This window comes from Phasianus colchicus, chromosome 1, assembly GCF_987193195.1.
Source record: "Phasianus colchicus chromosome 1, bPhaCol1.hap1.1, whole genome shotgun sequence".
Lineage (NCBI taxonomy): Eukaryota > Metazoa > Chordata > Aves > Galliformes > Phasianidae > Phasianus > Phasianus colchicus.
The window spans coordinates 27,954,931-27,980,553 of NC_143436.1; the positions used below are offsets into that span (position 1 = coordinate 27,954,931).

The 25,623-nt window shown below is 37.5% G+C and overlaps 1 protein-coding gene across 3 annotated transcripts in view; it reads left to right on the forward strand.

Moving 5' to 3' along the window:
• DOCK4 (dedicator of cytokinesis 4) overlaps positions 1 to 25,623 on the forward strand; it is a 238,527-nt gene extending 212,904 nt beyond the window's left edge. Inside the window, exons 40-54 of one of the 3 annotated variants that reach the window (XM_090137617.1) lie at positions 500 to 641; positions 1,268 to 1,434; positions 2,145 to 2,231; positions 3,828 to 4,004; positions 7,316 to 7,399; positions 9,186 to 9,305; positions 10,201 to 10,322; positions 10,589 to 10,709; positions 11,214 to 11,295; positions 11,540 to 11,649; positions 12,716 to 12,883; positions 14,943 to 15,015; positions 18,550 to 18,663; positions 19,544 to 19,605; positions 22,620 to 25,623. In XM_090137617.1, coding sequence (XP_089993743.1) covers positions 500 to 641; positions 1,268 to 1,434; positions 2,145 to 2,231; positions 3,828 to 4,004; positions 7,316 to 7,399; positions 9,186 to 9,305; positions 10,201 to 10,322; positions 10,589 to 10,709; positions 11,214 to 11,295; positions 11,540 to 11,649; positions 12,716 to 12,883; positions 14,943 to 15,015; positions 18,550 to 18,663; positions 19,544 to 19,605; positions 22,620 to 23,042 — 2,052 coding nt within the window. In that variant the 3' untranslated portion in view covers positions 23,043 to 25,623. Of the gene's footprint in view, positions 1 to 499; positions 642 to 1,267; positions 1,435 to 2,144; positions 2,232 to 3,827; positions 4,005 to 7,315; positions 7,400 to 9,185; positions 9,306 to 10,200; positions 10,323 to 10,588; positions 10,710 to 11,213; positions 11,296 to 11,539; positions 11,650 to 12,715; positions 12,884 to 14,942; positions 15,016 to 18,549; positions 18,664 to 19,543; positions 19,606 to 22,616 lie in introns of all 3 variants that reach the window. The other 2 variants (XM_090137623.1, XM_090137630.1) reach the window with 2 other exon arrangements.

A 25,623-nucleotide genomic window follows, 5' to 3' on the forward strand; every position in this document is an offset into this window, starting at 1 on the left:
GTTTCTTGTAGCAGTTTCCATGGAAGTCCAGGATGTCAGACTTCAGTGCTTCCTGTTCCTTGAAAAGATACTGTAAGGAAAACTACAATTTCTATCTAAATCAGCTTCGAGAAGAACACGTTAGTAGTGACTTATGAGAGATTTCTAATATAGATATAAAGTTTGTATAATACTATTTCTTAGAAAAATGGTAATTTCCTTTATTTCAAACCTATAAGAAGCCCTCAGCAGCACCACAGTTGGGGACAAGTTCCAGTGAGTATTTCAGATCCAGAAAGCTCATGTTTGGTGTAAAACTTGTATCTAGTAAATATTCCTTCATCTAGATATCTTATTTTCATCCTGGCCTCATGATTCTTATCTTTTTCCCTCTTGATGATAAAATGATGTAAGAATTGCCCTTAAAGTGTATTTAAGACTGTCTGTTTAAATCTATTTAATGATACCCATTCATTTTTGCATAACTTGCACTTGTTTTTTTTTCATATTTTTTTCTCAGAATAAGGAATTCGTTTGCCGAGGACATGACTACGAAAGACTGGAGGCCTTCCAGCAGCGAATGTTGAATGAGTTCCCACATGCCATTGCTATGCAACATGCAAATCAACCAGATGAGACAATCTTTCAGGCAGAAGCGCAGTGTATCCACATAATCACAAACCCATACCACTTAATCTTTTATGGTTTTAAAAAATGTAGGTAATCCTATAACCAATATAACCAATAACTAGCAGCTCCCACTTGAATAAACGGTAGGTAAGAAGTCCCCTGCAATTTGTCCCACTCACTCTGTTTTGCTCAGACTTATTTTCACATAATTGTTGGTTTTGTTTAAAAATTTCTTGATTATTAAGATTCTTACTTCAACCAAAAATGCTCATGGAACTCTCATAGCTTTGATAATGGTGTGTCAGTTCAAGTTACAATAACTCAAATTCTTACAATAAAATATAATGCTGGCATGGCATGACATCCAGTATATAAGTATATATTTAATTAAATCCTTTTATTCCACGTACTATTCCATGTAAGTAGCTCTATTTCTTTCTTTTTTTTTCTTTTTTAAATAAGAGATTTCAACAAAAAATAATACAAAGAAATCCCAAATAACCAAAAAGTGTCTGAAGTTCATTTCCTAAGCCATTGGTATTCTAGAAGCATTTAATGATACAGACTTTGAAAACAATTTTTATTCTGTCATATCTCAGGAGGCAATGTGCTTTGCTAATTTCAGTGACGTGGAATAGCCTTAACTCTTTATATGCAGACTTGCAGATCTATGCTGTGACACCAATCCCAGAAAATCAAGAAGTCCTGCAGAGAGATGGCATTCCAGATAACATCAAGAGTTTTTACAAAGTAAATCACATCTGGCGATTCCGATATGACAGGCCGTTTCACAAAGGTACCAAGGACAAGGAGAATGAATTCAAGGTAGAGTACCATGCACTTTCCCAAACTACTAGACCTAAGGATTTATTTGAAACATCAGTTACAGTTGTGTTATTAAACTGAGTGTGTTCTGACAAATTCTCTAAAGGAAACAGTAGGTCAAATTTGACTCTTTTACTCTTCATTTTAGTTAACATTCCTGTAATAGTTATATAGGAGCTGATGATAGGGGAGCAAAAAATACCTGTTTTTTTTTTTTTACTTTGATGATACATCGAAGGCAGAACTGCAGAGAGGAGAGCAGCCTTCTCCAGAGAAGCCTATAAGGCAGACAGGTAAACATTGCTAAGTTAATCTTCTGTGGTATAGATAGCGTTACCACAAATTCCCTCTACTGAGAGCAGAGGAAAGACAGTTTTGGCTAAGATATAGCATAATGTTCCATTCCTGTGACTAAAACTAAAAACTACCTTTGAACTTACAGCTTGTCTCAGAGATAATAATATAGAATAATACCATGTGTGTAAGAGTAGGGAAGTGGCAGAAATTACTGCTTAGTTGAGAAAGTTCTGAGCAATGTGAAAATCATTAGCTTTTGGGATGGACATTTCAATAGATTCCTGGATATTAGTACTTTTTTTTCTCTTTATGTATGCTGTTTGTTAAGTGGATGTATTTACAAAGAAAACTGGGAATAGTCACTAAACTTCTAGAGGTAAATTATGGAAATAAATTGATTTTGTATATTGTAGAGCCTGTGGGTGGAGAGAACTACACTGATCTTGGTGCAAAGTTTACCTGGAATCTCTCGTTGGTTTGAAGTGGAAAAACGTGAAGTAGTGAGTATAAGACTGATTGCAATGTGTATTGTGTTGCTTTAGTTCTGCATCCATACCTTATTGGAAAACCTTAAGATCAATTGTCCAGACGTAATTTATTTGTGCATGTTTTGAAGCTGACTACAACAAAACTATTTACAAAGTATTTTGAGTTGTCCAGTTTCTCTTATCCCATAAAATATTACAAGGAAACCAGATTTATGGTTCATTCAAACAGGTGAGGAAAAAAAGAAGCCATGAACAATAACGGGCAGCCAGAACTCAGTAAAAGGCAACGCTTATTGTGAACAAATTACTTCTTTTGGCATAAAATTTAATACTTAGAATATCTGTAGTTTAATGTGTCTTTGAGCATTCCTGAAATGTAAGTATTTACCATTCTCTGTACTGTAATAAATGCCATGTGGGTATATCTCTGTTTCTACCTAGAGCTCTGTTGAAACTGTCACTTCTCAGCATGGCCATGGAAGCATGCCTACGCAGATCTTGTGGGAATAGGGTCTAATGTAGCAATCTTTTACTGACACACTGTAATTTCTTCTCATGCCTTGTTTTATTTCTTAGAAAATCCTTAAATACTTTCCAAATGTATTCTAAGGAGTGCTCATACTCTAAAAATCTCTGAAAAAATTGGTCAGTTGTTGAGCCAGAGAACATAACATCTGTAATTTTTTCCCCTTCCTATTAAAGCTATTCTTAACAAAATTCCCATTAATTATAGGGTTACTGTTGTAAAACTGGACTGTCTTGCAGAAAACAAAAAAATGTAATTTAGTTAAAAATTTTTTTAAAAAAAGTGCAACACAAAATTTTGTTAGTTGACTTCCACAAAGACCTTACATATGACCTCAAATTAATGATTACATGGAAATTGGAATATAGAAGAACCACCTCAGTTACTTTATTACCATTATAGTCACCATTTCCTACAGCTAGTTCTCATATTTTTTTCTGGGCATGTACTAGATCACGACTCATATTTGTGCTTAAATGTTTTGGTAAGTTATGCCAACTACAGGCCCTCTTCCCATCTCTCTGCTTTTTGCTTTTCCTGCAGTTCATGCCAACAGTGAGTAGAGCTTCTCTGGAAGACAGGCACATCCTGTTCAGTGATTGCCCTTGACTGTAACTCGATTATCATCAAAGCCTGTATTCCAACTTCTCATCCATACCATCTACTGTTGACTATATTATACGTCGGGTATGGGAATTAGCTCACCCATGCTTAAGCTTTGCTCTGTGTCCTTAAGTGCAATGAAGCATTCTCTGACCTCCCCCCTAATTAAGGAGAGTTACCAAGGACAATTCACAAAACCTTCTAAACCCCAAGTTTCACCATGCTGAAGTATGTGTTTTGTAGCAGATGCTGAGCAATCTCCCAGGGTCAGATAATTAACCTGCTAGAGAGAGTTCTTTGCTTTGGCCCTTGATTACGTGATGTTTCCCTTTCCAGATATTTGTTTTGTTGAAAAACAAATCTTTCTGTCACATTACACTACAACATAGAATAATGTTATTTTCAGGTTTAGAATTCAACAAAAGAATTACCTTTAATATCATTCATTTTTTAACTGATTTTCCTCACTCCCCTTTCAGGTGGAAATGAGTCCCCTTGAGAATGCCATCGAAGTCTTAGAAAATAAGAACCAGCAACTGAGAACACTGATCAGTCAGTGTCAAACTCGACAGATGCAAAACATTAACCCTCTCACAATGTGTCTAAATGGGGTCATTGATGCAGCAGTTAATGGTGGTGTTACTAGATACCAAGAGGTGAGCAATTTATTTTGTGTTTATAAAAATTCTTTTACAAGACTGTTTCTTTCTAATTATTTCTCTGAACTGATAAATTCTGTATGAATTGAGGATAGAAACTATTATAAATTATACATTTAATGGCAGTTATATATTAGGTGTGAGCTGATGTTAAATATATATAGCTTTATGGGAACAACTGTTTTGCTGCAGATAATGTCATAAATACACTCCAGTGATGAGAACATTAACATTCACCTTGTATTCTTTAGTGGTTAGTGCTTTTCTTTATCGTTATCTTTCTTAAAAAGTAGTCAGTTCTAACTATATTGCTGTAATATGTACACCCCACCCCAAGTAAGGAGATATTTCTGGCTGACCAGCACATTTCCTTTTGTGAGATGATGTTCTGATTTAAGACAAATAGTTCATAACAACAAATATATTTATCTTATGTAATCATTTTTCTATATCCTTATTCTTCTGCCTCTCCATATTCTAGAGAACTGTTTTCTAGAAAAATCTAGTGAGCTGTAACTGCTATATACTTGTAAAATATCCAAACTTCTATCTCAGTGCTAGATTTGTCCCCAGAAGCTGTGCCTGGTTATTATAATCTCTGAATCATCTTAAGAAAAGCTTAAATTTTGGGGATGGTGTATTTTCACAAATTTATGAGAGATTTTGAAATAGCAATAAAAAGAAAGGAGGGCTATTTTTCTCAGCCTGGCTTGATCTCACAGTTTTTCACAGTGGTCGTTTGAAACACTTGAATTAGCTACTTGTGCCTTTTCCACTGAAAATTTGAAGTTGAATAACCACCCACTTGTCTTAAAGGCTGTAAAATTTGTTGTTCATTCAACAGAGGTAAATTTGATAAAGCTGCATTTAAGTTAAACTACAAGAGATTCATTCTGCTATAGTCTTAGAAACTGTCATTCATACTGCAGCATTTATGAAAGCTGTGGGGCTAAGGTAAAGCAATGCTATGTTTGGTGTCTCCCACCTGCATTTAAAGAAAAGGGACAACAAAGCTTATTTAGCAAAACAGAGCACCACAGATGGAGTTGCTGGAGCAATATAGACATGCCAGAGCTGTGTCTGACATAGTTTGACAGTTTGAATTAGCAGTATAGACAAATTTCATCTGAGCTGGCTATGCGTCTCTGCATAGTTCTCCATTGTTCGTGAGCTTATTGAAGGTTCTAGCTCATTCCATTCTTTTTACTGTTCTTAGCTACAATTTTTCTCCTAGATAGTCTTAATTTGTAGCTTATTCCCCTTTGTCCTGTACCCCCCTCTTCTCTCTCTCTTTGGCTGTATATCTAAGATAGGACATTACAACATACATGTTTCACCAAGCATGTGGTCAAGAGGTAGGTACGACCATGTCTTTACTTTATTTCCCTTTATTTCCCTTTTGGCAACTTCCCCAGCTTTAAAAAGTAAAAGATCCAGCAAATAATCCCTTTTGGTCAACTGCTACCTTCTTGATTCTGCTTTTTTTCTTCCCCATTTTTTCTCCTGCTAATAAAAAGGGGTTGTCTCTAACTGCGCAGTAATTTGGCTGATATTACGTCTGTTAGAGCTACCCTTTCATTCACTGCTTTTAGTACAGAAATACATCCTAGGAAAATCTAGAGAAGTGATAGCTCTTATGCAGTTTCTTTCTGGGAGCTGTATGCTAAAAAGCATGAAGTGTGTTTTGTGCTCATTAAATAACACCTCTTACATTGCACTTTGTGCTACAACGTATTTTTCTTTTAATTACTTTGCATCTGCTTGGAACTGAGTAGAAGCACTTTCATGTTTAATTATTGGAAACCACAGGCTCCAAGACTTAATAGATTTAATTGAATTCTGATTATTTTTTTCCTCATAAAATACTGGGGATTTTGCTTAAATTATTACGTCTCTGACTCATACTACAGTTCTTGCAGTTCTGTATAAATCTCAGCCCAAAACTACTGGGACACCACCTGCTCAATATTGAAAACACATCAAGATTTTTAGATGAGGGGGAAAAAAACCAGCTGTCAGAAGCTTGGGATTTGAGAATTTAGCAAGCAGTATCAGAGGGCTCCTTTTTGCCATTTAAACCTATAAGAATTCATACTGACTTATCTGCAGTGAGAAAGCTATGTAAAATAAATATTCTTTGCTACAGTATCAGCATTTTCTAGACAGGTCTCATGAGTTGCCACAGCATGAAATTTTGGAACTGTCAGAGAAAGGGGTATATTAATCTCCAGCTCCACTGTTGCTTATATTTACAAATGATTATGCACAGCAAAAATTTTAATAGCTGAAGTTGGTTGGAGGGCCTTGTAAGGGCTATGTGAGTGAATCACTAAGACAAGTGGGAAACACAGCATAAAGCAGCCACTATTATCCTCTCAACTCTATGGAGAGAAAACTGTGTATGTAAACGGAGATCTTCTGTGACAAATGCACATCTGAGATGGTCTGTAAATCTCTCAAATGAGCTGCTGGGCATTTTCTATATAGAATAGAGCTAAGCAGAATGGTGAATTTAGTACAGTCCTCTTGTGGGATAGGATAGGTGCCATACTAAGATGCAGGTATGAACAAAAAGTGACTGCTACATCCAGGCCATGGCTGGCAGATAAAAATGACTTCAGGGTATTATGACAGGGTATTAGAGCACTAGAAGTGGGATGGAAAGTCATGTAACACATTCAAGTATTGTTTGTCAGATACTCCTGTAGTGAAAAAGTGTGGCTTTCTGAAATCAATGTCATCATGAGTTCTTTCAAATATTAATTATAAGAGTGTGTAAGATACTGTGAGAAACGCTCTCACAATGCTGGCACGGTTTTGATACATATAGTAGCTTACAATTCCATGCTGTCCTTATGGTATCTTCGTATTTAAACGATAGCAAACCTCCTAGTATGAAAAGGCTTCTGGTCTAATTCTCTGCAATTATTTGAAACTCCTAGTTCACAATCAATGGGAGAGAGATATTTATTTAAGTTGACCTTTACTTCATTGCGTCTGTGATTTGCCAGTTTCCAGATTTGATTCAGGATATGTCCAGGATATTGAACAACTGGTTGAATTCCACTTCAAGAAGGGCTCCATTTTATTTATTCATACTCTCCACCAATGCAGAAATGAAAAATTACTTGTTTAGCTTTGCAAAAAGAGCTTTTGTTTCAAAAATACAATGAAGAAACTGTTGGTTAAAAAAACCAAAAACAAACAAAAAAACCTAACAAACTAGATTTGTTTCTACTGGCTTTGTTATTTTGTGATTTTTTTTGTTTGTTTGTTTTTCTTTTTTTGTTGTTGTTGTTTTCCTTTAGGCATTCTTTGTCAAAGAATATGTTTTGAACCATCCAGAAGATGGAGAGAAGATTACACGCCTGAGGGAGCTGATGCTTGAGCAGGTAAAGTGGGGAAAAATCCTGGCTAGGATTTCTAGCTGAAATGATGCGTCCCAAAATAAAGTACAAAATTTCAGAGGTTACAGAATCACAGAATTGTAGGGGTTGGAAGGGATCTCCAGAGATCATAGAGTCCAACCCCCTGCCAAAGTAAGCATGCTAGATCAAGCTGCACAGGTTACTAACTGCTTAGTGGTCTTCAGTATTTTCTGATTTAGTTTGCAAATAGACAGCAGCTTCGTATATGAGCATGTTTCCAGATCATGTTAATATATTCTCCCTAGTTCCTTCTGTCCCTCTTAAGCACATCAAACTATTATAAATTAAGAGTTGAACAAGAGGCAAATTTTTGTACAGTGCTGATCATGTGCAAATATTTGCACAATGTGTTTTAGTGCTACTGCAGAATAAACAGTATTCTCAGCAAATGGTTTGGCTTAAACAAATATTTGTACATTGCATTTTACCACAAGGACAGAACAAACATCATTTTTACTGTAGTGTTTAGTATATGAGAATACACACACACACATGGTGGAAGATATCTAATAGCACTAATAACAATTGCCTGTCTGGTTAGGCACTAAAATAAACACCAGGTGATTTAATCACAGAATTGAATTTTTATGCACTAAATAATTATTCTGTTATTTCTTCATTTCCCTATTTATTGTAGTCCTGTCATTATGAATATTCCTGTAGAATTTGCTACCAAAATTTGTGAAATTAAAAATAAATGAACTGTGTATGAATTGATGGAAGTCTCAGGTTCTAGAATTTGATTATGTTATAAAACAGTCACTGGGTTTCTTAATTATTATTTATTTTACTCTTTGTTTACATTTGTTTCAGCAAAGCAAGATGATTATAAAATTATCCCTAGATATTGATTTGCTCATGCAATAAGCCAAATGATTAAACTTAAAATAGTCTCTTTTTAAGAGACAATAAATAAACCAAAGGAAAAGATTTAGAATTTTTCACTGGGAGACATGAAAGGAGAATGTTTCCATCTTCCCTATCCCTCAGAAAATGTCAGGATGTAGAGACCTAACCATTGTAATTCAGTTTAAGTATACAGATTACTGGCAGATTATCCAAGAGGGGAGTTATGCATAAGAAGGCTGGAAATGCTGAAACAAATTATTCTGATCAATTTATCATACCATTTCAGCTCTTTTAACTGACTTCTACCTATCTGTACTCTATGCAGCATGTTGAAATTTCAAGCTTTCTTGCCAGATTAGGATAAAAAGTTTAGAATATTGGAATTTGGCAAGATGGAAATTCCTTTTTTTTTTTTTTGTCAGTATAGTGATATCTTTTGGTCAGATCAGCTAAAGGCACAGATATTCATAGTATAAACAAAAACAAACTCACTAAGCTCATTTTAAATTAGGTAATATATATTAATGTTACATTACAGTGTTTTTGAATTTACAGGTTAATATCGCTAACTCTTTTAATTTATAATTCAGAGGTTATCAATTCATATAATCATAGAAACATCCAATCCCCTGCTGTGTGCAGGGTTGCCCAAGTAAAATAAGAAGTACCATAAATCCTCTTGTGCATCACTGATTTTGGTCTCAGACTTTTAGATCTGCTTTGATTACAGGTCTCTCAGGCATGCAAACAAATTATTTTAATATGCATTTTAGTTGTGTTTTTGTTGTTGTTGTTTGTTTGGATTCCTAAGATACTTTCTGGATTGTTCAAAGTTAGAAGTGTAAAGAAAAGAGATCTAAAATGTATTTTTTTCTTCTTTTTCCTCCGGACTCTCCTACAGGCACAAATTCTGGAGTTTGGCTTAGCTGTGCATGAGAAGTTTGTACCCCAGGACATGAGGCCTTTGCACAAAAAGCTGGTGGATCAGTTCTTTGTGATGAAGTCTAGCTTGGGAATACAGGTATATGAGCAGGTGCACAGATGAACCAGAAGACACCACGGTAACAGTGGTTAATTTTTCTAAGCAACAAATAGTGACATCTTTTGGTTATTTGTTCACATTACATCTTACAGAATTACAGTATCACAGAGCATAGGGAAAGTTAATTAACTTTCCATGCAGTGCAGAGAAAAATCATAGAATCATAGAATCCTTAGAATTAGAAGGGACCATTATAGGTCATCTAGTCTAACTCCACTGCATTGAACAGGGGCACCTACAGCTAGATAATCATGTTTGACTACAGGGAAAGTATCATCAGCAAAAAATTAAAATATATTTTTTCTACTGATGAGGCTAATCTAAAAGAATGGTTTGGATTGGAAGGAACCTCAAAAACCACCCAGTTCCAAACACTCTGAAGAATTTCTTCCTAACACCTAACCTAAATCTCCCTTGTCCTGTTACTATTAGACCTGTTTACTATTAGATGTAAAAAGTTGGCCTCCTTTGTGCTTATAAGCTCCCTCTAAGTCCTGGAAGGCCACAGTGAGGTCTCCCTGGAGTCTTCTTTTCTCCAGACTGAACAAGCCCAGCTCCCTCAACCTTTCTTCTGGAGAGGTGCTCCAGCCCTCTGATCATCTTCGTGGCCTCTGCCTTTCTTGTGCTGAAGGTCCTGAAAGCAGTACTCCTGTTGGGACTTCATGAGGGCAGAGCAGAAGGGGACAGTCACCTCCCTTGGTCACCCCTTTATCATTTGATACGGTTGTCCCTCTGAGCTGCAAGAGCACACAGCTGGCTCACGTACAGCTTCTCACCCACCAGGCCCCTCAAGTCCTTCTTGGCAGGATAAAATGCAGATATAACTACTCAATTAAATGTTCATTTCAATTAATCTTCTTTTAACAACTTGCAGGAATATTCTGCCTGTGTACAAGCTAGCCCTATCCATTTTCCAAATGGAAGTCCTCGTGTGTGTCGAAACTCAGTACCTGTTTCTATGAGTCCAGATGGTGCTCGGGTAATACCGCGACGCAGGCAAGTTAAATTACTAGAAATTGATAGATTTTATTACTCGTGGAAGATGATCCAAAGAATACTTTTACTGTGTGTGTGCTTTCTCTAAGGTCAGTCTGAAGTATCTTCAGGTATGAATAGCTGCTTCTGTCTCTCTTTTCCCTCTTCTTCCTCTTTAGAAAATTTAGATTAAATTGTGGAGATTAATAGCATGTATTGTTTTCACATGAAAAATTATAACTGACAACTAGAGTAAATCATTTTGTGTTTCATTATTTTTAAAATAGTCCTTTGAGTTACCCAGCTGTCAATCGGTATTCGTCCTCATCACTGTCATCCCAAGCTTCTGCCGAAGTCAGCAATATCACTGGGCAGTCAGAAAGTTCTGATGAAGTTTTTAACATGCAGGTACAAATTATTGTCATTCTTCAAACTCCTTTTCTTTTTCTTGTGAAGTTATTTACTAAATTGATGTTTCTATTAGTTCATTCAGAAATCTAGAAGTTATTGCTGATACGTTTTAAAAACAAATATTTAAACGGGCTGTTAGTCTCCTTGACTTACAAAGAACAATTTTTATATAACAGTTTCTTTCAAACTTCGAGTAAGAATTTTTGACAAATTCAATGTGCTATGCAAAATTATCTGACTTTATCCAGACTTTTCTATTCAGTAATCACACTGATGTAGTTATGTTAATATATTGGTTGTATTTCTACTTATTTGATACTGTACTAAAGCTTTTTGTCTAGTTACATTAATATTCTTTACACTGTTTTGCTGAAAAATCAATAACAAATTATTAGTTATTTATTTTACAATAAAAAAAAGTTTGGGTGAAATACATTAAAAATTTTTCTTTCCAAACTAATAAGTATGATGTGGTAACAACACTATCTTTTCCATACACAGCCAAGTCCATCTACCTCAAGCTTGAGCTCTACTCATTCTGCTTCACCTAATGTGACCAGTTCTGCTCCATCCAGTGCAAGAGGTCAGTCCTCCTGTGGTAAACTGAATTAAATGATTCTTGATCTGTTTCACAGCTGAATCCTTAAATAATTTTTGCACAATGTCACCAGACATCAAATTTGGCCTTTTTTTTCCTTTTCTTTCTTTTTTTTTTTTTTTGAGAATGAGCATTAGTAGTGGCTGAGGATTTCTTTGTCATAAATAGTCTTATAGAATTGAGATGACTGAATTTCATTGTGAAATCACTTGACACATTTGTGTTCTAGCCTCTCCTCTGTTGTCTGACAAACATAAGCATTCCCGAGAAAACTCTTGCCTGTCTCCCAGAGAGCGACCCTGCAGTGCCATCTACCCTACTTCTTTGGAAGCCTCACAGGTAGGAAGATAACTTCTTAACTCTAGTTAAGAAGATGATAAAGGCACTTGTTGAACTTTGACAGTTTCACTGTCTGCTCAGTGCTGTTAATTTTCAGTTTTTTCGTTTCTATAAGCAGAAAGCTTCTTAACACGCACACACGCACACAAAAGAGATGTGAAGAGAATATACTGTATTTGGCTACATTTCTGCTTCCTTTTTAAGGTTGAGATCTAGTTTTGATATTTACTCATTGGAAAAAGACCTGCATATCCTGATTGACTGAAACAGCAGTGTTTGCTCAATCTGGGGAAGAAGAAAAACTGGAAACTTCCCTCAGTTTCTTCTGAAATAGATAATCCTAGCCACTGTGAGATTGTAACCCACTCCATGTGGCAATTTCTATTTTCAGCAGAGTTTTGGAAAAGAATGATGTTTTGTTACTCCAGAGGAAATAATGAGTTGAGTCCTTATCTTAAAATTACTGGTACATAGGTCTGTATAAAATTTGAATCTTTTTTAGTTACTGAAATGCAAAATGGTCTTGGTAAGCTAGGCAGTTTTGAATCCTTTTTTCATCTTTTCTTCTGAATGGACCTGTTTTCCTAAAGTGTTTTCCTTTTCTATAGATGTTGTTTCAATCCACAGTATTACACTATGCTCATCTTGCTGAAGCTGAGAAAGAAGAAAACATAAGTATCCTGTGAAAGGCCCTCTTTTCAGCAGTAGTTCTCATTTCCACCAGAAGTTTTGATTCTGATTGAATTTTAGAATTGGATTTCTGGTTTCTCTGTAGTTATTGTATTCTTGTCTCTTTCTTCTTCAGTTATTGAATTGACTCTTGATTTAACTTTTTCTTCCTTTCTGTTGAAGTCCTCTTGCTGTTACCTGAGGGCTTAAGAATTATTATTAAAACTGAGCCAGACTTAACAACAGGTGTCAGTAATTGCTTGCTGGTCTATCAGCTGGGCACTTTCTCACTAGTTGTGGAGCCAAACCAACATACAGGAAAGATGAGGAGGTGTTCTTTAAATAATGCGGTTTTACAGCTTGCCGCAAAGAAAAATTATCCCATTTTTGCTCCCAGACTGCAAACTCTTGCTTTGCCAAGTGGAATGCGGCTTCTGTTTCCCACTCCACCCGAGATTCGATAAGGGAGGCTGAGGAGCATGTATGCCCAGCCTCCACGCTCTCAGAGACTCGCCTGGCAGCAAAATCTCCCAATCTGTCTCTACCCTCAGTGTCCCAAGAGAGGGTAAGTAGAAAATTATCTTGCTTGTACAGTGAAGCATGTTTCAGAGATGAGAAGGTCTGACAGTTTTACCTTATAACTGTGAATGAGGATGTATCTTTCTGGGAAAAGGTGCAATTTCTTTCTCTGATGCTCTGTTTTCTGAGCGTTAAAAATGAACTGTGATCAGAAGGCAAGTTCTGATTCTCTGCCTCATGAGGAAGATGGGAAAAAGAAATCCTCAAAGAACAATTGTAGGGAGATACATCCTAAGAATACTTGGAACTCTTATCAGAATTTAGATGGTCAAGTTTTAACTCATGCTCTCCGTTTTTATTCTAACACAAGTTAACTTTTTTAAGTCTTGGTTAGAGCTTCACACTGCAGTCACGAGAAAGAGATCACCCATTTATGAAGGTCTTTGGCTTAATGAATGCAAGGTTCACAATAGATTTCAACCTGGAAGAATGAGATGCACAGGCAAAATTCACGTTTTTCAAGTCCAAATCCAGCTCTCTCTTTTAAGGAAGTTTGATGGATTGCATAGAACCATACCACAGCAGTACTTCATCTGATCTCTTCATTGAAATTGCTGCTCAAGGTCATCTATGTACAACTGTGTTTGGTCACCATCTGTTTGTGATTGCTTTTTGATCTCTGGCTGAGCAGTTGTATGGTGTGTCTCTAGCTCCTCCCATACGCTGAGGGTGAATGTCTCTTGTTGTTGACTGGTTCTTTTAGTTTTTGTGCTTTACTTCTTCTTAGTGGAGCTTTTTGGCTTTCATGTTTTTGATTCTTTTGAATTTCATTAAATATCCTGTGATTGCTCTTGCTCTTCCGTATGGTTTTATATTCCATTGTTTCAATATGTCCTCATGTCTCTGTAAATCATGAAGCTTTTTGCCTCTTTTAGCTTCCCCAATTTCAGTTGCTTTTCCAGCTTCTGCTCTTGACCTTCACAACATAAGAGATTTCAGCAACATCACCACACTTGCCCACCTAATATCCACAGAATCTCTATGCAGTGAACATTTGATCCAGATCAGATAGGAATATATGATCACATTTTCTATCACTAATTATGTAGTTACGCCACCTCAGTTTAATGGTAGCTCTGGGAAAACAGATGATGCCTGATCCAGTATGATTAATACAGCACAGACAGCAAACCCAGTTTACTCAAAATCTGCCAACTCATTCTCATATGAGATGTTTTAAATCAAGTAGGATTGGCTAAGTATCTATTCCTCATTCTGTAATACGGAACTGCAATGTGTTAGATCCATGATGATTGCTCTGCAGCAGGATTTGCCATTGTGTGCAACCATAGCATCATGTCTCAATGACTTGGCTCTGTGAACACTGGGAGGTGATAAGAGAATAGAGATTTACAGATTTGGATTTCACATATTGCCTCATTTTTTCTTATAAAAAAAAAAAAAAAAACATAATGTTTACTCTGTTCTTGTTTCCTTTGGAATGTACATCTGTATTACTTGTAGGATTGACTATATTTTGTTTGTTCCTGTTGTCAAGATAAAATAGTGATCCACTGATTATTTGAATGTTGCCAAAAGAAATAATTGGTGGAATTATAAAATCATTTCATAAATTTACTGTGATTATTTTTTAAAATCAACCCAAAAAGAAAGAAGAGACTTGATCAGGTCTTTTCCTGAAGAGAAGCAAGAGTAATACTGGTAGAAAGAGGTTAGTGTTGGAAATAACACATAATGCTTTTCAAAGATAGCAAATCAGATCCTCCATGTGTTTAGTATTCAGTCAGGTTAACTCAGTCAGATACCTGACTGAGGAGTGAGCCTTATTTTGTCATTCAGGGAGCAGGAAACTGTCAGAATTCAGTATGTTATAATCCTCCCACTGATTTCAGTGTGTACAGTTTTCAGACTAGTATACACCTTATTTTGTGTTTTTATTCAAGTATTTATGTTCTTAGGTGATATTTATCACTCTACCTCCAAGTAGTCCCATGTGGTAGGGATAATAACAAAAATATATTTATTCTCTCAAAGGTTACTCACAACTGCAGTTATGAATAAACCATTCTGTTCTTGATTTACAGAGAATGTTGTTTAATCATATTGGAGATGGTGCTTTGCCACGAAGTGATTCTAATCTGCCTGGCCCTGACAAAGGTGAGTGGAAATTTTGCACTATACTAACTGTGTTAATCAGCGAAAATATAATGCACATTGTCTTGAGCATATAACATTATCTCTGAGTTTCAAAATATTACATAGGTCTCTCTGAAAGTAGTGCCTCAATTTAATTCCATGGAAAATACAACAGATACAAAAAGCACAGTAACGCTATATGATAGAGCAAATTCTCAGCTACAAAACACTGTTTTTCAATGCAGTCACCACCCTTAGCCAATTCATGTGGGTGAACTGATAGAGACGCTCTTCATTCTGTGCTGTGACAGCTGTGCATAGCTGTCTGGAACGTGGCTCGTCTTTCATGTCGCTGTCACTGCAGCTGAAACGCACCACCCACCGCCTCACTGTGCTCACATCCACTGTTAAGTCTCCATAACTGATCAGCAAGCATCAGTGAATGTCAGCAATGTCATGTCCTGTCCATAAGATATGACATGCAGAGATCCATATGCAATCATCAGTTTTAGGAAGAATCTATTTACTACAGTTATCCCTGGATTTTGGCACATGAAATACTGGCACTTTAACAATTAAATCTGTTCTACCTGCACAGCTAAATGATATGACTTGAGAAGATGGCACACTGAAAATCTATCTTAAACTGCAGAGCTAAACTAGTCGACCTTAAGAAACCAAAATCAGTCTCACGATTACTTAACAAGTTTATCACTTAATGACTTTATAAGAGCTATGACTTCTAAGAAAGAGAAATAAATCTTGCAATCACTTAACAACTTTATGAGATAAAAAGAACAGAAAGAGAAAATGGAGGAAAATGGACAAAGAGCAAAGGAGACAGAGAGATGGACACAGAAAAGAGATCACCCACAAGAGAAATTGAGAGAAACAGAGAGAACAAGAGTCAGAGAGACAGACAGAAAAAAGATCACTGGTCTATTTTGAGGAGTTCCAATGTCAGCCTACTGGGGACAGAGAAAGGATGGGGGGGATGAAAGCGCATGTCCAGAGGTCATAGTCTTGAACCCATCAGCAGCAATGATGATGAAGAAGTGGCAGACACCATTCTGTCAGAGTGTTCCTCTGCTGCCATCTGTCTCAAGGCAACAAAATGCAATAGGATATTGGTGAGAAGGTTCAGCCATACCACCAATATCCACCTTTGATGTCATGCGCCAACATATTAACATCGGAAGCATTTCTGTTGGAGCAACTCTCACAAATAAAACATGCTAATATTCCTAAGTTTCAAAACACTGCCGAAAAAGGGGAAAAGCAGGTCTGTTTGAACTGAGTGTTATGCTCTGAAGGGCCCAAAGGTTTGCAGAAAGGGACAGTGCAGTAAAACATTGCAGCAGGCTGCTTGAGAAATCTGTCCTTGCCCCCATTCAACTGTGATGTTAGAAATGTTAGAGAGAAATGTGGGAAGCTGAAGCCTAGAGAAGTTGAACTTATTGAGGCTGGGGCAAAAGGAAGCTAAAGAAATGGGCAGAGTTCTGAAGTTGTCTGCCTGCAAATCCCCTTGACAAACGTTCGCTGTGCTTTTGGTTACACTTTGGCCTAATTTGAGTAAATAAGAAATCAATGAATGTCAATAAACAAAGTATTTTCTTTTATAATTTTTCACATGGGGAAATTCAATATTGTTTGCAAAGTTGTTTTCCAGTATTTTGTTATATGCCATGCATCCATTATATACTCCATAATTTCGTTAAGTGCTACTCTTTGCTGCACCATGATTTAAGGTTACAATAAAATAGATGAATTAAAAACATTTCAAAACTATGACAAGAACTGACTAGGAATCAGATTTTGTTCACTAAGAGCTGATTTGCATAAGAATTTGTACATCCTTTGATGTAAAATTTTTCACATAATGAAAAATGTAAAATAATATAATGATGTGAAAATGTCAAAGCCTGTGCAGCCAAGTACACTGTAGAGTTGTTAAGATAAATACTATCTCCCAGGGACATAAGCAGTCCAAAAAACTAACTGCTTGGGTAACTTGAAAGGAAAAAGTAGCTTCTCGATAGATTCAGGAATTTGAAGTATCCAGGCCTGGTGCCACGTCGTTTTTAGGATGAAGGCAAAACTACATTGCCAGGTGACAGCTTACAATGAAAAGCAAACAATGAATTGCATGAATCCAATAAAAAGGCAAAATGATCCTCTAGAAAATAGACTGATTATTCTGTGTGCTGTTCTCAGGGTCAATTAACGTGCAATTATACTGTACCAATATTGTTACAGCTATAAAACAAATGTTATTTGTACTGTACTTATTGTGTTAAGTCTTGTATAGAGTAGCACAGTGCCTTTTCAGTCCTTCTGATATACCTTAGTGTTGCTGCAATAGCAATAACTGATAACGTCATTTGGTGTTTAGCAGCAGTACTTTGCTTTTCATTTAATCTTTGTAAATGAGCACAAAGTCCATCCAGGTAGGTCTCTTCTCACATTTGCGGTATGAGCCAACGAGAAGGAAACTGTCAAAGCCAGGCATGATCGTGTTATTTCCTGAAAAAGCTTTGGATTTGGTGAAAGGTTTGGGGTTTTAAAAGTCTCAGGAATTCTTCACCTCCCAGTGTTTGTTTTTTTTTAACTTGTCTCATTTTTTTGTTAGTTTTTGGAAGCAGCTTCTTCACTGTTCTCAGGACATGTAAGAAAAACTGCAGATTTTTAGTTAGTGTGCTGTTCGTGTTAAATGCCCTAACTTTCTGTCTGACTTGTTCTTTCTGATAGTAGTGACTATATGAAGACAAGTAGTGATCTAGTTTTAGTACGGAAGCTGTTCCCAGCCCTATGGGGATCATTTGGTTAAAGTCATGGTGTTTGGTAAAAAGTAACACAGATAAACAGAACATCCATTTTAGACATGTCAAGGTGATATTTGATTTGCACGATCCTGAACCAGTCTGTAAACAGTGTATATAAATTGTGCTAATCCATAATAATGTATTCATTTGATTTTCTTCAAACGCTTTTGTTTCTCCCCATTCTCTCTCAATTTTGTGCCCTTCTTTCCACCTTCTTTCAGTTCTGGCAACAAAAGCCTGCTAGCACTGAAGGCTTTCTGAAGGATGTTGATTGGAATTCAGCGAGTTCCCATCTTTAGTCCATTCTGTATATAAAATGAGTTAATGGAAACAGAATGTGAATAATCTGTCCTCCTCTGCCTAGAAACTTCTAAATAAGGGTTTGGTACAAAGATAAACTGATAATATTAACAGGCTTCAAGCTTATTTCCTTTTGTGGCCGGATTTGCAGTGCAGCAGGGCCCTATCTCAGCTGCTCTTGTTATTGAAGTCCAAACTGCTGTACAGCCTCAAACTGACCGGAGGGCCAAATGTATAGGTTAGGCAAATCAGGAGACTGACAGACGTTATTTAAGAACCTTTCAAATCCTGATGTAAGTGTGAGAGCTTTCTAGGCATGCAGTTAGTTTTCATTCTGTATATTTGTAGCCAAACAAAGAAAGGCAAGTCAGAGAGCCTGAATGTGACAGCTAGAAGTGGTGATGCCCGTGTCAGCTTTTCCATTCTCTTCCAGCTGTAAATGCCACTCCCAGCAGCTGGAGCCTGGACAGTGGGAAAGAAGCCAGAAACACATCAGACAGTGGGAAGCTTATATCTCCTCCTGTACCACCAAGACCTGCACAGACGGGTGAGTTAATGGACATTTTGGTCTAAACTCCATTCAAAAAATGATTTACTTGAGGGATTTGATTCTTTCCACTCTGACTAACATTTAACTTTCTGGGCAGGCTAGTTTATTATTCAATTACTGACATGGAAGGCTGTAGAACTGCATATATTTTCCTCTCATTAAGCTTATTTGTAGCATTCTCTTTTCAGTACTCTGCCTCTTCACTTAATGACTGAGGAATTTCAGACACTTTATTCTGATACTAGGGTGGATGATCAAATTTAATCTTTTGATCTTACAATAATTAGAGGTTAGCAGTTGGAAATTATTGTTAATGAAAAAGAATCTTACTTGCCAGAAAATGCTCAGCAGTCATGGAAGTATGTGAGTTCCATTACTGTAACTAATTTGCCCTTCAAAAGACTAATTTCCACGTAAAGATCAGACAGATTAAGTAGTATTATAAATATAATTGTTCTCAAGGGAGCGAAAACTTTTAGAAGTTTCAGCCTTATGCCTCAAAATACATTTTGTATTGTATTTTTTCTTATTTGACATTAAATATGGAATGTATTTCTTAGGAAAAAGGAAAGGGAAAAGGGGGAGCAGAAAATGCACACTCTCTTTGAATCCTGTTATTGTTTGATAGGGTATAAACAAATTTTCATGATATAAAATTGGTCATGGAAGATGGCTGCAGAAATTTCTTACATTTTGTTGTATGGCAAGATAATCCTGAAAAAAGAAACAGAATTTTTAAGACTACTTGCAACTACTGAGCAAGTACACAGAAAGCACTAGAGATATTTGTGGGTGGAATGATCTCTTACCTCTTACGGAGATTTCTTAATGAAAACTGTAAGACAAAGACTGCATTGGAATCTTTCTCACTTTACAGCATCACCAGCAAGACACATAGCCTCTGTTTCCCCTTCTCCTGCTGGCAGATCACCAATGAAGGTACTGACTTTTTGCAACTCAACCTCCTTTGTGGGACAGATCGTATGTGCTGTAGGGTATATCGTATATATTTAATATGTTATTTGAGATTATATTATATTCTTCTTCCATTATATTAGCATTTTTATTCATTATTATTATATTTTGTACATATTATTATATGCCTGTACAAAATACATTCACAAGAATAAAAAGCCATAACAATCACGGCAGATCTGACGATTTTAAAAACTGCAGGTAAGAAATCTTATCTTCACAGTGTCAGTATTAGACTTCTCACCTCTGTGCATAATCAAGCTCTCTTGAGTAAGGGGAAAGAATGGAGTGTACAAAATAAATGTAAGAAGTGTCATCTGATTTACTTAGTCCAGAATGCCATCTCCAGCAGTGTCAGAAGGAGAACCTGTTGTGCAGCCCATTCCTCTTACTCCTCCAACATCCAAAGCTGCTCTGTTAGGAGTCTCAGAGGGTAATCCCTGCTCCACTAATTTTAATACTCATTGCCTCTGCAGGGAATCCAGGGGAGAAGCTGGAAATAGTTTAAAGCCTGTCAGTAGGAAACATTAAGCAGAGGCTGTGAATGAACATCGATTCTTCTCTAACAGTTAGGCACCTGTAGCAAGAAGGATTCCTCTTAGCAGGTTTCATTTCTGTTTCAGTGTATTTGAAGATATTGGTACCCATTTGTTGTGCAACAGCTTATTGGTTAGAAAACTTGACCAGGAAATCTTTGTTTCCAGCAGCACTGCAAGGCATCAGTGCATTCTCCAAGAAAACCTTGCTATTGACGGACAGCATATTAGTCTCAGGGTTAACTTCTGCTAACGCATGCAAGCTGAGATGGTTGTGCTGTTGGAAATATGGGATCAACAACCTAGAGCAACTCAAAACGAGCAAGACTGGTGCTTCAGTTAGAGAGCATTCCTGCTGAAGTGATTCCTCAGGTACTCAGTGCATAATAAATGCTGCAAACGTGCACATCTCCTGAGGAGAAGGGAAGTGACACCCCCAAAAGACCTCCTTTCCCCGTGAAGTTCTTAATCATAATTCTGCAGTCATTTTCTTCTTTATTGTCCCACGCACCTATTAGTTTTCCACTTGTGGCTGCAAAGTGGCTCAGTTTCAACAGAGAGTAATTGTGCTTGCTATCAAGTGTCCTGTAGTCCCGTTACCATGGTACATGTGCTGAAGTGAGCGCTGATGCCAAGTTTCTGATCAAATTCTTACTAGGAATCTCTTCAGAGCATTAGAATATTGCACAAAAGGTGACCAACTCTGACTGTGTTCTTGAATTGATGGTTCCTAAGGTGTTTAAAACTTGTCCTAACCTTTCCTTCTAAAGGCCTGGATGGAATTTAAGCATTTTACAGCCAAACTCTGGATTGCTGTTTGAGAGTAGAGGAATGCTGGCCAAAGGAACTTCGGAGAGTTGCTGGATTTCACTCTAGACAGCCATGAATATCCAGACTCCTTTGGTGTCTAGACTGCTATTCATTATGATACACAGAGTGTGCAGCACTGTCAGGAATGAAGTACTTGCTCCTGCTCAGCTGCTAAATTGAAGTAGGCAGTATTTACATGTATTTGCTTGTGTTCTGAATGTCAAAAGCCAAGCCCCTAATTTTTATCTATAGTCACTTAACCCAAGCATCTACTGCTCTTGGAACTTGAACCAATTACATTATTTACTTGAAAACTTTGACCCTGGATGTTTGCGTGGATAGGAGTGCAGTTACGACTTCTTTAGAAACAGAGGGTTTGAATCTGAAGCAAATGCTTAATATTCAGCATCTCCACAATGTGTGAAATATCTTCAGCATGCACTGAGGTTGCAGGAAAATCTGCTCTGTTTTTCCTTTGTTCACATGGCTCAGTTTTTAGTCTTTGTTCCAACTGTTACATGCTGCCATCCTAGTACAAAACCTGATGCAAATGAAGATCTTTCCATTGGTTTCAGTGTGCTGTGGATCCAGTCTTAGTATCTGAGATTATCTCAGTGGAATGAAGTCAGTGCAACCAGCTCTATACGTTTTTGCTCCTCTGCCATCCTTCCCTACCCTTGTTGCACAGCTCACAATTTCATCTAAAGCTGAGCAGCTGGATGCCAAGCAGTCTAATAAGAATTGCGGTCAGGAATTTCTCTTTGATACGATTTTTCCATCCATTTTTCAGCCTGTGCTTGAGACTGTTAAGTCTAGGTTGTCTGATTGCTCTAGTCACAATTAGGTAAGTTGCCAAACTTTCCCAACTTGTAAGGTGTACTCTAACCTGTTAGAGCAGTTGCCGAACTTGTTCCACTAGAATAGGACTTCTCCGTGGTGGCTTTACTGTCCCTGCCCTCTGCTTTTTGTCAGTGCTGGTGCTGAGCCCTCAGCTCCCTGGCTCTCACCTTCCCACACACCCTCATGTCTTCACCCTCCTTTGTCCCCAGAGCTGTGATGGTGTTTTGTGTCATGCACAGTGGCACAGTGCATCCAAAAATCACCTGGGTGATGGGGTTAGGCTGCAGTTAAACTCCACAATGTAAATGTGCTTTTTTTGCATGACCATGCACTGAAATTGTGAGAAAAACTTTGGAAAATGAATGTTGAAGGAGAGACTGCAGCATCAGCATGGAAGGTGATGCAAATCCTGTGTTTTGGCATTAGAGGGCAGGACATCACTAGGCAGACACCATGCGTGGGTATGGATTTCACTTAAAAGAACTGGGAAAGCTGAGAGCTCATTTTAAAGGCTTCCAGATTTTTCCAGATAGTAAGACAACAATTAAATACAGTTTTGCTTTCACTTAAATGAATTACTGGCATGAGCACTGCTTAGGGTATACTTGGGCACTCCTGAAATGAGTTTTTATTGGTTTCTTACTGAATCTTAATTAAAACCAAGATGCAATGCTACATTTACCAAGCTTCAGAACCTGCGCAAGTGCCTCTGTGCGTTTCCAGTCCGAGCACCGGAGTGCCCTGCCCAGTTCAGTGCCGCTAATTTCTTCTCACGCCCTTTCTTTTAAGCAGGGGTCTGTGCAGTCATTCACGCCGTCTCCGGTGGAGTACCATTCCACGGGGCTCATATCCAACTCTCCGGTGCTGTCAGGGAGCTACAGCAGCGGTATCTCTTCGCTCAGCCGATGCAGCACCTCGGAGACATCGGGCTTTGAAAGTCAAGGCAGCGAACCGCCGGTGACGGTCCCGAGCTACAGCGTCCCAGAGGAGCCCGTGAGGAAGGAAAGCAAAACCCCGCCGCCTTACAGCGTGTACGAGCGGACTTTGAAGCGCCCCGTCCCTCTACCTCACAGCCTCTCCATCCCGCCCACCGACCCCCCTGCCCTGCCGCCCAAGCCGCAGCTGGGCCGGCCCAGCAACGCAGAGAGCAGCAGCAGGAGGACTGAGCCGGCCCCGCGGCCCAGGCCGTTGCCGCGCAAGGTGTCCCAGCTATGAGGAGCCATCTGGGATCTGATCACAAGGAATTCTTTACCATTTAAGGAATAATATTTTTTAAAAATGGTAAAATGCGTTTAGTTAGGCACTTTAATATTTTGCCCACCTTTCCCTTTCAGTAACTTTTAAATGCTTATTGATGTTACGTTGCACATTTTAAAATGAAATTACTAATTTAGGTTGCCAGATATTATAGGAAGCATGAATGAGAGACTCTTTTTTAATGTCATGATGATGAATACTGATAAATGCTTTCCTTTGTACTTTATTTTTATTTAAAAATTTAAACCTAAACCCTGCAATTCTCATGTGAGCCAGATGAATGCTCCTGACAAAACAAAACATTCTGACTGGGTCTCTACTGCTAGAAATAGCAGCACGTGGTCTAATCGAGCAGTCTGTAGGCTCAGCTGTTTCCGCAAGTAGGTGGGAAGTCGTTTCTCCCATGCAGTGGATGGGTTGGTTGTTTCAAATGTCTGTGGAAGAACGGATACAATGCAAGTTATACTGCAGAGAGCTGAGCGAGAATGTGCTTTGGAATTTTTGAAGCAAACACTTGGTTGCTGTTATTTTTAAGATGGAAAGATGCCTGCATTTCATTCAGTGTAGAGCACCATTCTGGTGCCATTAGTGTTTTACTGTACCCAGTGCATCCTTTGCTTTTTGAGGTGCAACCGACCTTTATTATTCCAGTTAGTGTCTTTTTTTTTTTTTGTTTTAATTGCTAGTGGAGGTCCTCTGCTGTTTTTGAGAGATCACCCTAAAATACAATCACTGTATTTCATGGGTACAAAAAACACACTCATCTAATTTGATTGCTGGAGTTAGCACCGAGTCGTGCCAAGGCAATACACTAAACAAATAAAGTATGAATATGAATTACAGTATGAATTACAGTAAAGTAATTCAAAAGCAAATTCAGAGTTCGTTAACAGTTTTGTATAAACCTAGCAAAAATTCCAAATGGCTCTTTGGATGTGTATGTAGCAGTGCATCAGTTGGGGTTCGCTTTTTAGGTCAAGTTCATCACCATCATCTGCTATCAGAGGGCAGTGTTTGGCCTTAGGGTGTACCTTAGTGACTGGCATCTGGAAAGCTAACACCATGCCAAGCCGTAGGGACAAAAGCACCTTCTGTATGTATTTTTGGTATCCTCTTTCTTTTACTGACCGTTTAACACGTGCTTGGGAACAGATGTATGAACTGCATTTTAAATCACGCCGCTAAAGATATTCTCCCTCTTTTGTTGGGAAGCTCACGTTGATTTTAGCTGTGTCCAATTTGTTGATAGCTTAACTGGAAGAAAGTGACCACTTTTTATATTCTCTGAAGCCTTCAGTAGTTATAAGCTGCTGAGGGTGGTTATAGAGGTTTTCTATAATAAATGTTCGAGTATTTTTGTACATAATTGGTAAATTTTAATAAGGAGTGTACCATTATGTGAAAAAGAAGCAAACAGTTGTGTATGCAGTAAGATTGTTATAATTATGCCAAATACTTTATGTATGGAAAAAAGAATATTTGTAAATATGTGCTTTTAACAATAATTCTGCCATATTGACTTTACAATTTTGAATGTCAGAAAATTAATATATGTTAAAATATTTATGTTTTAGTGAAAGTATTCATAACTTGAAATGGAACGTATGAATTTTAGCTTTGTATCTTGCTGATTTCAAAGTCTGAAATTCCTTGACCTAGCTCTTGCTTTCAACTATAACATTTTTGTGTCTGTAACCACATCATAAAGGGTGCAGAAGGCTCCGTATTTATGCTGGTAGAAAGAGGTAATACTTGGGGTTTAAATAAGGTGTCACAAGTAAGATAACAAAGCTGCTTTAAAAAAAAAAAGATTTTATTTTTTCTTTCCCCGTCCATAGGTTAATAGATTTTGTTAGGTAGTGCTTGAGCACAGTATCAATCAGTGTTATTTGCTCCTGAAGCCATTTTTTTGTTTCTGGCAGTGAGCAGAACTGTTGCATTTATCCTTCGCGTGCATTACAGAAGTCAGCTTGGCAGCACATTTCACGTTACCTAGACACTCATGTCAGTTGGTGCATAATGTTAATATTGGAATAAAATGACTTGATTAATCTTTACAGTACACCTTGTTTTCTACAGAATGAGATTATAATCGTGTTTATCAAGCAGCTTAAGTTCTGACTCTGTCTTGCCAAATCTTGTTTCATTTCTGTTGAATATTTCCTAATAAACCGGGTTTTCTCCCCATTTGGATCCTTAATAGCTTTGTGAGACAATGTGGAGAGCGTTGGCCTCTTCTGAACAAGGAGGAATGAAACATTCTCTCTGAGAGTTCACTGTAAATTAACCTGCATGAGCACTCTGTTTCTATAACCATGACGTCGCGAATACTCCGAGTGATAGCAGGCGGTATAAAATTGACAGAGTACTCTGAAACTGAGCTGATGCATTTTCTGCTTAGTCAGTTTTGACAAATTGATTCTGTAGATCAGTTTTTCAACCTGATTTCTTATAAAAACGTAGTATGAAATTTTGTTATGTATGTTGCAATACCAGAGCTTGAAAACCTAATGTAAATAAAGGTCTTGTTTGAATTTTA